Source organism: Enhydra lutris, unplaced genomic scaffold (assembly GCF_002288905.1).
Source record: "Enhydra lutris kenyoni isolate GAN:26980312 unplaced genomic scaffold, ASM228890v2 scaffoldscaffold7, whole genome shotgun sequence".
Taxonomy (NCBI): domain Eukaryota; kingdom Metazoa; phylum Chordata; class Mammalia; order Carnivora; family Mustelidae; genus Enhydra; species Enhydra lutris.
Window position 1 is genome coordinate 2,694,794 of NW_019154091.1, and position 14,720 is coordinate 2,709,513.

Consider the following 14,720-nt stretch of genomic DNA (forward strand, 5'->3'; position numbering starts at 1 on the left):
TGCCTAGGTGAAGTTATAATCACACAGAAAACAGGAATAATACCTTCCAGCCAGTTATGAGAAATCAATGAGATAAGGAATATGCAAGCACTCTGAATGTCAGGCTACATTACACGAAAACAGTAGAAGGTGGCAGGGATAATAAATACTTGTTTAAAAAACAAACAAATAAACTGGATTCCAAATTGCACCGGAGCAAAAACTGTGAGGCAGGAAAATTATCACTGGGGAGACAATGTGAGATGGTAAAAGAATTTCTGAGTCAGACTTTCAGGGCCCACATCCTGGTTCCCCAATTTATAAGATGTATATCCTTTAAAGTCTCTGATGAACATAAATTTCCTCAAATATAAAAGTTAAGATATCTTACCTCATAAAACTATGAGACACAAGTAAAAATCCACCTAATGCCATTCACTTAATTTTAAAAAGGAGGGGGCAGTCTTTGGTGCCATCACCGTCGGAGTGCAGATCCTAAATTTTCTTTGGGAGAGTATAACAGGGGGAGGGCGAAGTAATGGAACTGGAGTCTGAGCACGTCTTTGAACTAGAACCCCGGTCTCCTGCCAGCCTAATCAACCTAAGTAGGCCTCTTCGAGCCCCCAGGCGTCCAACCTGCAGATGATCCCACAGGACCTTCTAGTTCCATTCATCACTAGATATTGTGAATTCTTCAACATCCCCAAACCCAACCGGGTTCCAGAGCAAAGCCACTATTAACATCACTTAGAGGTCACTGAAAAATCTCTCGGTCTGAATCACAAATTAAAGTGTGACAGGCGGGCAAGGAAGCCATGAGACTCACCTGACTCGGGATAGATCTGGTAGGTTCAGACTGAACTGAAAAATTGTCCTGCGGGGCTGTAGTCTCAAAGCTGTTAAGAGTCCGTCGAGAGTTCTATTTTAAATCTCGCGGGAAGGCTCGGGAACCAATCGCTGCATCCGCCCTCTGACCCGGAAGCAGAGTCGGCGCGCGCCGCGGCAGGCTAGGGAGGAGACCAGCTTCCCTCTGGCTAGTTTCCGACAACTTGGTGCGTATAGCTCCTGAACGTGAGGGTTCGCGCGGGTTTGCAACTGGCCGCCCAGCGCTCCCATCCTATTCTTGCGAGTTCCTTCTCTCCCGAGTCGTTTTCCCTCTGACCTCGGGCTTCGGGAGGTGGTAGCGGGGCTCACGGGACTTGCCTGTCTGGGAGAGACGTTGGAGCTTTTTGCGGGTACTTCAGTTGTTTCCTCCCTGTTCTGCTCTTCAGTTTTAGAGGGCAAGTCCAGCTCGCCGTACAGTGAAACCCTGAAAATGTAGTGAGACTGGGCACAATTTAACAAGCGATAAGGGGACCGAGTTTCCTGACCTCGAATCTTTTCCACTTCCCACATCGCTGTGCCTCTATGGGCGTCCACCTGCTGGTCACCCTTAACAAATGTCCAGTCTGGATTCCCACTCGTATTGTTACTAGTTTATAGGCTCCCTGAGGTGGGATTCCTCTGATTCTCCGTAAATACTTAACCAGGTCTTGATGAGTTCGTTACTGAGCCCAACTATTCTCAGGACAACTGCATCCAGTTAAGGGAGGAGGGGGGAAAAAAGACCTCTTTAGATCCCTAAGTCTCCTCTGGGAATGCTACTTCCAGAGTGCACATCAGGCCATAACAGGTTGGTGGAAGTTTTGTGCCTGATTTTACGAATATCATTTTTATATCACACATTTTGGCACTCTTTCTCCAGGTCTTAATTGTGCTTTTCACAGAGAATCGTAACTGTTACCGGATATTGTGATCTTCGCGGCGGAGGCCTGTTTTGCTTCTCTAGCACTGGTGTCCAACACCTAGTAAAGTATTTCAAATGCTGTCTCCTCTATGAGCTTGGCAGCTAACTAACCTATTAAAGCCTCGATTTCTTCTTCTGTAAAATGGGAACCATTTGCCTCCTCTTAGGTTTGCAAGTATTAGGTGTCATAATGTCAGTAAAATCCTTAACGTGGCACCTGCAAGCCGTGCTCTGTAAATGTTAACTATCATTAATTTTTTATGAATATATTCACTACTAAACTGATTCCATCTTCAAGTACTCACTATCTTTTTGTTAATCTAAACAGGATATGATGATTTATTCTGCAGGTATTATTCATGAAGTATTTAAAGAAGTACCTGGTTTGGTGTGGTTTGGTTTTTTTTGTAGCTGTCTGTGGCATCTGAAATACCATGTCCTTATTTTGATTCATTTGCTGAAAGTGACTGACACTTTGATGGTTTCTGTCTAACTATGTCTGTGCTGTAATCCACAGTTTCGTGACCTCATCCAGTAGAAGGCTATTTTATTTTTACAACTGCTCAAGTATTGACATACAAGATGAAGCAAGATGCCACAAGAAATGCTGCCTACACTGTGGATTGTGAAGATTATGTGCATGTGGTAGAATTTAATCCCTTTGACAGTGGGGATCCAGGAAACCTAATTGCATATGGTGGCGGTAATTATGTGGTGGTTGGCATGTGTACATTTCAGGTTAGTGTACAAAATTCAGTGAATGACAGTGAAGCTATTTCACTGGTTAAAAAAACAAACTTTGGCAAACTGGGTAAACTTGGAAAGCATATTGAGCTTGAATGTAAGAGAAAAAATGACATGAAGAACTATAGAGGAAGATATTTCCAGTAATATATGCCTGAGATTTGTGCATACATTAAATAGGTAGTGAAAAAAAAAGACTATGAGGCTTCTCTTTTTGCCTCATGTTTGGAAATGGAATATTCTCGTAATTGAAGGTTGTGGCTAACTGAACATTTGGTATGTACAGAGAAATTAGGTCTCAAATGAGACCTAAGTAATTACTTAACCCAGTTTTTCTACATTCCACTTTGACATAGGAAACAAGCCTAAAGAATGATCCTCCAGGAGATTTTACAGCTGTCGTGATATTCAGCTTCTGTATTAGTATGCTCTCATGCTTTTTGTACATCTAAAGCATACATCCAGTGTATACACAGTATGGGACCCTATTAATTGAACAGGCAATTTAGCATAGTCATTAAGACAGTGAACTCTGGAGCCAAAATCCTTAGGTTCTTACTTCTGCCTGGCTTTACCTCTTAATAACTATATGACCCTGAGCAGGTACTTAACCTCTCTTCTATAAAAATGAGGAAAATAATACTTAATAGGGTTTTGTGAGAATGTAGTTAGTATGTCATGTGATGTTCCTAGAAGGCATCTGGCACAATTAAAATATATATATATAGATAGATAGATTTTTTTTTTTTTTTAACTGTCACTAATCTGGTCAGTGTTGCCCCCCAGCAACGGCCCATATTTTTTTTTTTTTTAAAGATTTTATTTATTTATTTGACAGACAGAGATCACAAGTAGGCAGAGAGGCAGGCAGAGAGAGAGAGAGAGGAGAGAGGAGGAAGAAGGCTCCCTGCTGAGCAGAGAGCCCGATGTGGGGCTCGATCCCAGGACCCCGAGATCATGACCTGAGCCGAAGGCAGAGGCTTTAACCCACTGAGCCATCCAGGCGCCCCGAGCACCAGCCCATATTTAATCACCAAAGCAAGATTGCATTGTGGTGAGCACATATGATGTTTTCTTACAGGAAAGCCAGTTCCACATGTGAAAGAGTCTAAACAATGTGAGTTCAACCCTTAGAAATTTTGGCTAATAATTTGTTTATCAGAATATTTTTCCTAAAATAATATTTCTCAAATTAAGATTAATTGGTGAGGTAATTTGGCATTGATCAGTTTTCAAAGATTTAAAGTAACTTTACCACTAAAGTACTGTTATAAACATTATTATTTACTCTCTTACTCAGGAGGCAATATTTTATTTCAGTATACTGTTTTGGCGTCATAAATGTTTAGCATTTTACAGTGCATTAAATAAAGTTATACAAAATTAGACTGCATGCATATTTATGCTAAGGAAAAAGTATGAATTAAAGGCTTCATTTTTTTGGTGTCTGAGTAGAATACAAGAGCTCTTACATTTTCCCACATTGTCTCTTAGGATTGGGGTAGAAATTGCTAGCTTTCAGGCTAAGTGACCCATGGCCTGACTTTAGCTGGACTACTTAGTTAGGATCATAAAAAGTCCACATGATTCGGAGAAATAATATAATACACTCTTGAAAAAGACGGATGGTAAAACCATTTTTCTGGTGCAGGCTACTAACCCACAGAAGAATAAAGGAGCTCCCTACAGGTGAAACTAAGTTTTCATTACTTTTTTTTTTTTTTTAAAGATTTTATTTATTTATTTGACAGACAGAGATCACAAGTAGGCAGAGAGGCAGGCAGAGAGAGAGAGAGGAGGAAGCAGGCTCCCCGCGGAGCAGAGAGCCCGATGTGGGGCTCGATCCCAGGACCCTGGGATCATGACCCGAGCCGAAGGCAGAGGCTTTAACCCACTGAGCCACCCAGGCGCCCCACATTACTTTTAAAATTAAGAACTGAATACAGAATTGTATTTAAAAAAAATACTGAAAAGATATGTTTTAGCTCTAATTTATGTTCAGCTAAGAAATGAGAAAGTCAAGAAGGGAGAAAAAAAAAATCAGGAAAAAAAAAGGTGATGAGTGGCAGAGAGAGAGAAAAAGATGATGGAGAAGAAAGAACTAGCAAAAAACATTTGTATTGCTCTGTCATGTCTTGCGCATTGTCCTTGTTGATCCTCAGACCTGTCAGATTGGCAATCTAGGTCTTACAGCCAAACTACCTAAAGGAAGAATTGAATTTTATTAACTTGGCAAGTTTCTGTGCCAAGTACTGGCAATAAAATTAAGCAACTGTCCCTGTCCAGAGTTTCCATTGTACATCAAAGAAGTTCAGGGATTTATATGACTAGTAAATGAAAAAACAAGCTGTATACCCCATTTTATAAACCCCTTTTCCTTTGATGCTGCTCTTCAGATAGATTGAAGCCATAATTCTAACAGTTCTGGAGGAGATTCGGGTCCCAATAATTTGCCCTTGAGGATTTATAATATATTATCGTTTCCCTTTAAAGTTATTTTGTTATCTAATTAAACGCTATTAAGCGTTGTTTCTATTCTCTCATGTTAGAAACTTCAAGTTCCATAGCATCCAATTTCATGCCTCTTGTCTGAGAAAACTAAGTAAAGGTAAATTGAATTGAAAGTTTTCCACATGCCTGTTGGAAAGGCAATACTCATTCTAAGACTCAGGAAAACACTGTCAATACAGTAGATTTAAATTTCAACAAAGCATTTTTCAGAATCTTATGGTGTTCTTTTGAATATGTTGGAAATTTGAGCTGAATCTTGTACTATTAATTGGTGTCATGTATTTGTCAAGTATTAAGTGCAAAACAGAACTGGTAATACCTATGTTAAAAAAGCAAGGACCCTGACCTCAAGATGTTTAAGTGTAAAACCATGCAGTAAGAAAACTGTTATAAGAAGTCCTATGTGCAAAGGGTAGACAAACATGAAAGTTTCAAAGTCTATTCAAAGGATCACCAATAACGAATTGGGGACTTAAATTTCGAGAACATTTGATTTAAGCAAGCACATTGAATTTATGTAGAACGTGAAGCTGAGAAGAATACCAAATGCTTTGAATGATAAACTCCACTTAACAAGTATTTATTGAGCACCTGTTGTATGCCAGACACTGTGCTTAGAATTTAAGTATTTAATAGATTGGATTAATGTGCCAAGTTGAACAAGCTAAAATTTAATCAAGTCTTAAAATGATAGACTGCTGAAGCTAAAAGGGACAATTGTGACTTAACAGTTTTTAGTCACCTGGATGTTCACTATGAAACAGTGCAATGATTAAACTGCCAAAAGGAGTTAATTCGGTGCTGTGCAATAGAAATACAGTGTGAGCCACAAATATAAATTTAAGTGTTGTAGTAACCACATTATAAGAAGTAAAAATCAGATGAAATTAATTTTAATGTATTATTTTACCCAGCATATCCAAAATATTTCATGTGTAACCAACATAAAAAATTAATGAGATATTTTATATACTTTTTAAACTAAGTCTTAAATCTGGTGTGGATTTTGTACTCTATAAAGTATACATGGTTTGAACTAGCTGTATTTCAAGTACTTAATAACCCCATGTGGCTAGTGGCTGCCATATTGGACAGCATAGCTCTATATCCTTTAATCTTTACTTCATTTCTCAGCAGTGTATGTTATGATGCAAATGAGATAACGTATTTGAAGACATTTCAGAATGGTATTAAAATGTTTAAAACTGCCATGTGAAAGAGGGATTAGACTCAGAATGGTAAATATATTTTGTGTTATTCGTCAGTTCTGTCTTTGGTGAAGTTGTGGCTTATAGTGCTTTAAGACTGACACTGAATCTTCTTCCATTGTGTTCACCTAAGATCAGCTGTGGCCAAATACTTGTCTTCACTGAAATAGATTTCATCTATATGGTTCCAGGGAGCAGAATTTGGAGCAATTAGTAGAATTTACATGAAAACGGATTTGGTTTTAATGTTAAAGAGAGCTCTTTGAATTAGAACTTCAATTCTAATTCAAGTTCTAACTTGAGTTAAATAAGCTCCCCCAAGAAGTAGCTAGTTCCCTGTCACTGAGAATGTTCAGAGAAGGGTTATGCAAACTCTCTCCAGATTTTATACAAATTCAAGTGTGAGGTGAAAGAAGTGGACTAGGTAAACTTTACAGTCTCATCTGACTAAAATTCTGTATTTGGCCTTAACTGGGTATGGTGGGAGGGCCTGCCAATTTCAAACCCTTACAAGAGCCCTTTCATCAACCTGGCTTTGTCCCAACCTCAAGCACACCAGAGCCTTCTATAATGATTTGTATTGCAGCAAGTTTTCCACAGGCTCTTAATTTCCTGCCTATACAATACTGCCTACACCCCAGACTAAACCCAAAATAGCATTTGTCTCTGCCTATACCACACACACACCCTGGCCTTTTAGTTGGCTCGGTGGCAGGCATTGCTGCCAGGAAAAAAGGTTTCACTGGTAATACATAAAGCGCAAGCTATACAATCCCTGGGATTTCTTTATCTCCGTGGCCATCCAATAACTCTATATATACTTTGGGTAACAAATTATAGGACCTAATTGTCAACACTGTTGTTACAGTAGCAAAGTAATCTGTGTTTTGATGGTAAAAACTTCATTTTTAGAAGATTGATTTGTCCAGTGTGGAAAAATAGATGTAACCCAAACTATGAAGTCAGCTATGATTAGGCTCTTAACCTGATTTTAAAATTGCTTAGTGGTTGCTGCCTTGGCATATCTGGCTGTTAGCTATACAGTTATTATACACACAGATTATGAAGTAACAAAATTTGACAGTGTTTTTCTTTCTTTGATAAGTACATTTCTATTTCCTATTTTCATTTATGGAAAAACTTATGCTGTTAACTCAAGTTTGTCTGAAACTTAAAGTTATTTTTCAAGGGGCATTAGAATTATGTAGAGAAAACCATGTGGAATGTATTTGTGAAATGGCTTTGCTAGGATCCCAAAGACATTTTATCCTGGAAAAATCAACACATTCAATAGGATTCACTTAAACCTTGCATTTAGATTCAGGATGAATGAAATTCTTAGAAGAGGCCTTCAGATAATATCCTATCTATGGAGACATATGTATCCCTTAAGTAAGTTTCACCTGCTCTGGATTTTTCCCCTGGTGTTATTTTATAATTCTACGAACTTATAAAAAGATAATTGTATCACTTAATACAGAGGAGTCCTTGGAAAAATTTGTCATGAAAAATTTTGCTGCAGTCTCTAGATCCAGTTGGGGCATTGATTTAAATAACAAAACAGTTTTTAAACTTAGTATTTTCAAGCCTATAAAAAGTATTTTAAAATATATGTTATCTATATAAGGTATAAAGAACAATAAAATAGATTCCTGGATGCCTACTACCCAGCTAAAGAAGTAGAACATTAGTAATTCTTCTGAAGCCCTCTGGGTGTTCTTCCCTTACTGCCTTTCCTTCTCACCTTCAAGTGGTAACCATGCCTGAAATTTTGTGTTGTTTTACTTTGTTTTTACTTTATAGAGTTACCATATATGTAGGTCTTGCAAAGGAGTATATTGGCTTTCATGTTTCAAATTTTATCAATGAAATTATTCTGTATTATTTTCTTCTACCATGTGTTGCTATTAACATTGTATTTGTTAGGATACTCCATGTCAAAATTCATTTGTTTCCATTGTTGTATGGTATATTTTGCACATATAGCATAATTAACCTATCTACTCTTCTATTGGCTATTTGGTTTATTTTTAATTTTTTACCCTTGAAAACATTGCCAGTGTGCATATTCTTTTGTCTTCTGTTTGTGTTTTGTTACCTCCTCCTTTCATTGTTTTCTTCCCTGATAATTTGGAGGTTTTGCATGCTGTTTCTCCTCTTTTAATGGTTACCAAAGACACTTTACCATGCATACTTAATTAGACAAAGTCGAAATTAATATATTTGGGTGCCTGGGTGGCTCAGTCCTTAAGCATCTAACTTCTGCTCAGATCATGATCCCAGTGTCCCGGGATCAAGCCCTGCATCCAGCTCCCTGCTCAATAAGCCTGCTTTCCCCCTCTCCCTTTGCCTGTTGCTCCCCCTGCTGTGCTCTCGCGCTCTCTCTCTCTGACAAATAAATAAAAATCTTTTTTAAAAAAAAATCTTTAACTTCTTCATGAACAAAATAAGGATCTTTGACTCTTGAACTATCAACCCCTCCAGACTTATATCACTATCATATTTTAGTCCTGTTGTTTTTCTTTTCATTTTAAGCCACAAATTATGTGTTATAGGGCTAATATTTGTTTAGATTAACCCATCTGTTTGCCTTTGATTTTTTACTCACTGTTCCTTAAATCTCAGGCCTTCCTTCTGGGGTCATTTTGTAGTAAAGGGTGTAATAAAGTACACCCTTTACTACGAGAGAAAGTTTATTACTAAGTTCTTTATGTAAAGGGCCAGATAGTGAATATTTTAGGTTTTTCCAGCCACTTACAGTACCTGTTGCAAATTGTTCTTTGTTTTCTACAACTCCTTAAAAATACAAAAATGAGGGGGTACCTGGGTGGCTCTGTCAGTTAAGTGCCTGCCTTCAGCTCAGGTCATGATCCCAGAGTCCTGGGATCAAGCCCTGTACTGGGCTCCCTGCTCAGCAGGGAGCCTGCTTCTCCCTCCCCACCCCCCGCTTGTGCGCATGCACGCACTCTCTCTCAAATAAATCTTTAAAATATATATATATGTGTGTGTGAATATATATGTATATATATACGTGTATATATATATATACGTATATATATGCACATATATATATATATATATATGCACATATATATATATATATATATATAGAAATTCTCAGTGCATGGGCCATACAAAGCCAACGTATAGACCAAATTTGGCCCAGCCATAGTTTGCCATTCTCTGCTCTAGGAGATCTTTTAGTGAGGGTTTGCTGATGCTTAAATCTTGGTTTTTGTTTTTCTGAAAATATATTTAATACAACTTCATTCTTGAAAAACAGTATGGTTGTGTGTATAGTCCTAAAGTCTTCTCTGTCATTGTTTTGAAGATCTTGTTCCACTATCTTCATGCATTTGTTGTTTCAAGAAGCTATGTGCCAAGAAGTCTATGGTTCTAATTCTTTTATAGGAAATCTCTTATATAGGAAACCTGTCTTTTCTTTCTGGTTGCTGTTGCTAAAAGCCCCATCCTCGTCCTGCTTTCTTTTCCCTCCCTTCCCCCTCCCCTCCCTCAGTCTGTATGTACACATACACATAAACTTATATCATGAGAGTTTGTGTGTGTATTCTGAAGTTGCACTATGTTGTATCTGCCTGTGGATTTTATTTAAGCTGTCTGGGACATATTGTTCTATCTAAATATATGTATTGGTGCCTGTCATCAAGTATGGAGGATCCTTTGCTATTATCTCTTCATCTTCAAATATTGCCTCTTCGCTCATTCCCTCTATTTATTCCTCTACAACCCAAATGAGATATATAGTGGAACTTCTCACTGAATCCCTTTTTACTTTTTTTTTTTTTGTCTTCTCTTTTCTGCATTCTGAGTAATTTTTTCAAGTCTGTATTCCAATTGCTCTAAGCATTTTTTTTCTTACAATATTTTAATCTAAATGTTTTATTTGGTTTTTTTTTTAAAGCTGCCTAATCATTCTTGGTAATCTCTTATTGCTTACTCATACTTGTGTTTGTGGTTCTTTGTTTTCACATGTTTGAGTACATTTGTGTAAGATCATATTTGATTGAACTATATCTGTGGTAACTTTTTGAGACCTGGGTAGAGGTAGTTCATCCAAAGAGAATTTGCCTTTGTCTGTCAGGTGCTCTGGGCCACTACCAGCATATGACCATTTTGAAATCAATTGTCATTTTCTGGAGCACATAGTTAATGTGAATTCAAGCCACAGACTCATATCACAGCCAGCTAATGGTAGAGATTTCTCATAAGTGGCTTTTCTCTCTTAGCCTTCACCCATGGTAGATATTTTACGTGGCACTTTTGGTTTGGGGGTTTTTTCCCTACTTCCCCTTTAAAGGACCTGGATCTTTGCAGAAGTCTCCAATCATCCTTCCTTGTGCAGGCACTAAACTTTGTCCTTTTTTCCTGCAAACTGAACCTGTTAGTTTTTGGATGTGGACAGAAGTACTTAAGATAGCTGCGTTACATTATTTTACAATGGGAAACTTTTTCAGGTGATTATCCCTATTTCCAAACCTAAATATTTCAAAATTCATTTTTTCCTCATCTTCCCATGAATATAAACTGAAATTACTTTAGTAGTACCAAAGCAGGTAAATAAGCTGACTTTAAATATCTAAACCAGAATCTTGTATCAAAAAGACTAAATTAACCAGATTGTATTAACATATTCACTATTCATAGTCCATAACAATATTAGATGAACAATTTGTAACATCTTACATATGTATAGTGCTATATATAATGCTGTGTAAAAAAAATAATATATTTACTGTTTGTTTTTAGTTGTCCTATAGAGTTTTCCACGAGACTTAGACAGTTTTAGCTATTTTTGTTGTCAGTGTTGCTCAGCTAACCAGTTAAATCTCTATATCTAACCTGTTTTTGAACTTTCTCAAAAGAATATATATGGCCTCCTGATAAATTCTTCATTATGGTAAAATCAGAATGTTACAGTGTTTGTTTTCATAACTTCTTAAAACATTTACTGTATATGCTTAGGAGGAAGAAGCAGACATTGAAGGAATTCAATATAAAACACTACGAACATTTCAGCATGGAGTCAGGGTCGATGGCATAGCGTGGAGCCCAGAAACTAGACTTGATTCATTGCCTCCAGTAATCAAGTAAGTTTAAAACTATTAAGTGTAGTATTTATTAATGTCCTTTGTTTTAAGTGATCTGAAGCCTTTTGATAAGGACTTTTTTCCCTCCATTTCCATTTTTCCCAATTTCAGATATTAGATATTTTAACATTGGCCATTATTTCTTAATTTAGTCTTACTATCTGAATTTGTGATTTAAATATGCAACATGGTAGTGATGCCTTGAATATGTGTTGGGGCCTGACTACAAAGCTCTTTACTTGAGTTTCATCTGAATCATTTGAAATTTTCACAGATTCTTCACTGAATTTACCACTTATTGAAAGTATAACTGTTAAAATAAGTAGATTTGATTGAGTCATTAATGAACCTTACTGCTACACAGAGGCCAGTGTCACATTTTCTTGTTTAACAGTACATAAAACTATAATTCTAATCCTTGGGCTTCAGTTTTTATGAAAGCATTGAAAAGAACAATTCCTTTTTGAGAAAAATCTTGACAGTACCTGCTGAGGCCTTCTTCACAAAGGCAATATGTGTCAGATTGTTTAATGTTTGTTACGAAACACTAACCTTGCTTCCACAGATTCCAAATCTAAAAGATATGCCTTTTTTTAGTAAACAAGATAGCAATCATTAGTTAGCTCTTACTGAACTAACCTAATTTTTTTTTAATTGAGGGATAATTCACATACAGTGAAATTCTCAACTTCTGAGGGTACCATTTGATCAGTGTTGCCATGCATACACTTGTATAACCCATGTACTGATAATACATAGCATTTCCATCACTTCAAAAGTTTCTTAGTACTCCTTCCCAGTCAATCCTTGTACCCCATCTTCTGCCAAAGCAACCATTAATCTAATTTTCAGAAGTTAATTTTGCCTATTCTAGAACTTCATATAAGTGGAATCATACAGAATATACTTTTGTGCCTCGTTGGTTGTTTTTAAGGTTTATTCATGTTATAACTACCAGTGATTCTTTTTATTTTTGAAAAGTATTCCATTACATGGTATAAATACCACTGTTTGTTTATCCATTCTCCTCTAAGTAGACACCAGACAGTTTCCAGTTTTCAGCTGCTATGACTAAAGTTGCTATGAGCACCCCTGTATATATAGCTCTTAGTAGATACATGGTTTCCTTATTCTTAAGAGCAGAACTGCTAAATCAGAGGGTGGTTGAATGTTTTTTTAACATTTTAAGAAAGTACCAGTTTCCATAGTGGTTCTACTGTTTTATATCCCCACCAGTTAATCTAGAGATGTTCAACTTGCTCTACCAGCTCTTCAGCATTTATTGTTGTCAGTCTTTATTTTAGCCATTATTTTTGGAACCACAATTACATTTCCCTGATGACTCATGATTTTGAGCACTTTTTCATATGGATTCTATTTCCTATCTAAAGAATATTTGCCTACAGCAACATTGTGAAGATGTTCTGTTTTCTTCTAGAAGCTGTACAGATTTTAGCTAACCGAATTTTAAATAATCCATACAACAGCACTTGTTAATATACATATATCATTGTTAATAGCCAGTTTGCTGTTCATTTCCTTTTATATTAAAAGAAAGTGTTCTCAAAATCTGGAGTTAAACAAGAGTCAGTTAGTTTCTGCATTTTTTAGCAGATTTTGAAAGCTAGACAAACTATCTTCCTCCATGGTTCTGCTTGATCCCTGTTTTCCTATCCTACTTTAACGTCATAAGATGACATATGCTGTTACTGTTTCACCTTTTTTGTTGATGTTGTCTGATAAGCAGCTTCAGATTTTTTCTGCAAATATATATGATAAATTCAGAATATTAACCAGCCATCAATTTTAAAGACAATATTTTTAGAGCAAGCTGACTGCACAGTTTTGTTTTTAAATAAATCAAATATTTTATTATAAAACATTACACATTTACTGTATCAAATTTGGAATATACAAAATATTTTTAAAGGCCATTTCTACACCCAGTATCCTATTTTTTCATAAATAACTTCACACAATTGTGATTAAACTATATTTGTATTTCTTATTTTACTTTATTTTTCTTATTTTACTTTACATACATATATATGTAAAGTAAAATAAGAAAAATAAAGTAAAATAAGAAATACATTATATTATATATGTATGTGTGTGTGTGTGTGTGTATATACATACACACACACACACACACATATAAAGTATAATACGTATTAAGATGACTCATGGGGCGCCTGGGTGGCTTAGTTGGTTAAGCAACTACCTTCAGCTCCGGTCATGATCCTGGAGTCCCAGGATCGAGTCTGCATCAGGCTCCCTGCTCAGCAGGGAGTCTGCTTCTCCCTCTGACCCTCCACTTCTCATGCTCCCTCTCATTCTCTCTCTCTCAAATAAATAAAATCTTAAAAAAAAAAAAAGATGACTGAGGTATAACTTGGTGTCTGTCTTATCGTTAGCTTAACTTACAGCTAGAAAGAACCCATTCCTAGTGTTTTATCTTTAGCATTTAGTTGCCTTCAGTTCTGCTCTCTCTCTCTGTTCATCCCCACTTGCTTTTCTTCACACTTGCTGGAAAGTAATGCTTCACCTTACTTCTATTCTCTGAGGCTTTATGGTTTAATTAAAGGATGGTGTAAATATACTTACCATGTATAAACTCAAGCAGCAAAGTTTGGAGAAAAGTGGAAAAACATAAAGTTGTGTGTGTGTGTCTGTGTTTTTTTCTTTTAATAAGATTCTTGCATTAATTTTTTTTTAAGTAAATAATCTTTAACCCCTGTAAGTCCTGATGTTTTTACTGAGCTTGGCCTTACTCTTCTACTAATACTTTATAAACCTTTTGCTTGGGATATTTCTTTTAGAAACCTTCTAAAGTAATCTTTTTCTATTTTAGAAATGATATTTTGAAGAGAGATTTTTAAATGATTTCTTATGACATAAGTATGAGATCTACATTAGGAGATCTCACATTAATAATGTTGTTGTAGCAAGTCTGTTCTACAGTTTCCTCTGGATATGAAAATATGAATATCCAAAATAATAATAGGAGAAATTCAAAGGAGAAGAATTAGGTAGATAAGCTTTGCTTTTTAGTTTTTCTTACCTTTTATTTGTGTTATGAAATACAGCATACATGCCAAAAAGTGCAGAAAAAGTACATACACAGTTTGTTGTAAAACTTTTGTTTTACTATTGTATTGTAAAACAAACTGTTGTAAAACAAACACCTGTAATGATCACCCAGGTCAAGAAATAGAACATTCCTAGCACCCAAGGTCCCCACTGTGCCCCTCCCAAATCATCTTTCTCCCTTACCCTTAAAGATAATTAAGCTCATGATTATTGTGACAGTTATTTTCTTTCTTTTTTAAATAGTTTTATCAGCTATGTATGCATCCCTAAAACAATAAAGTTTATTTTTTTTCC

General features: G+C 36.3%; 1 protein-coding gene across 4 annotated transcripts in view; it reads left to right on the forward strand.

Annotated features, from left to right (window-relative positions):
• Positions 1–995: 995 nt before the first annotated feature.
• Positions 996–14,720, forward strand: part of LOC111142195 (nucleoporin 37) — a 43,978-nt gene continuing 30,253 nt past the window's right edge. For 2 of the 4 annotated variants that reach the window (XM_022495211.1, XM_022495213.1), the window contains exons 1-3: positions 1,186–1,651; positions 2,283–2,503; positions 11,212–11,336. In XM_022495211.1, the coding sequence (XP_022350919.1) occupies positions 2,348–2,503; positions 11,212–11,336 (281 nt within the window). In that variant the 5' untranslated portion in view covers positions 1,186–1,651; positions 2,283–2,347. Of the gene's footprint in view, positions 1,032–1,185; positions 1,652–2,282; positions 2,504–3,590; positions 3,627–6,154; positions 6,259–11,211; positions 11,337–14,720 lie in introns of those variants that run through there. The other 2 variants (XM_022495212.1, XM_022495214.1) reach the window with 2 other exon arrangements.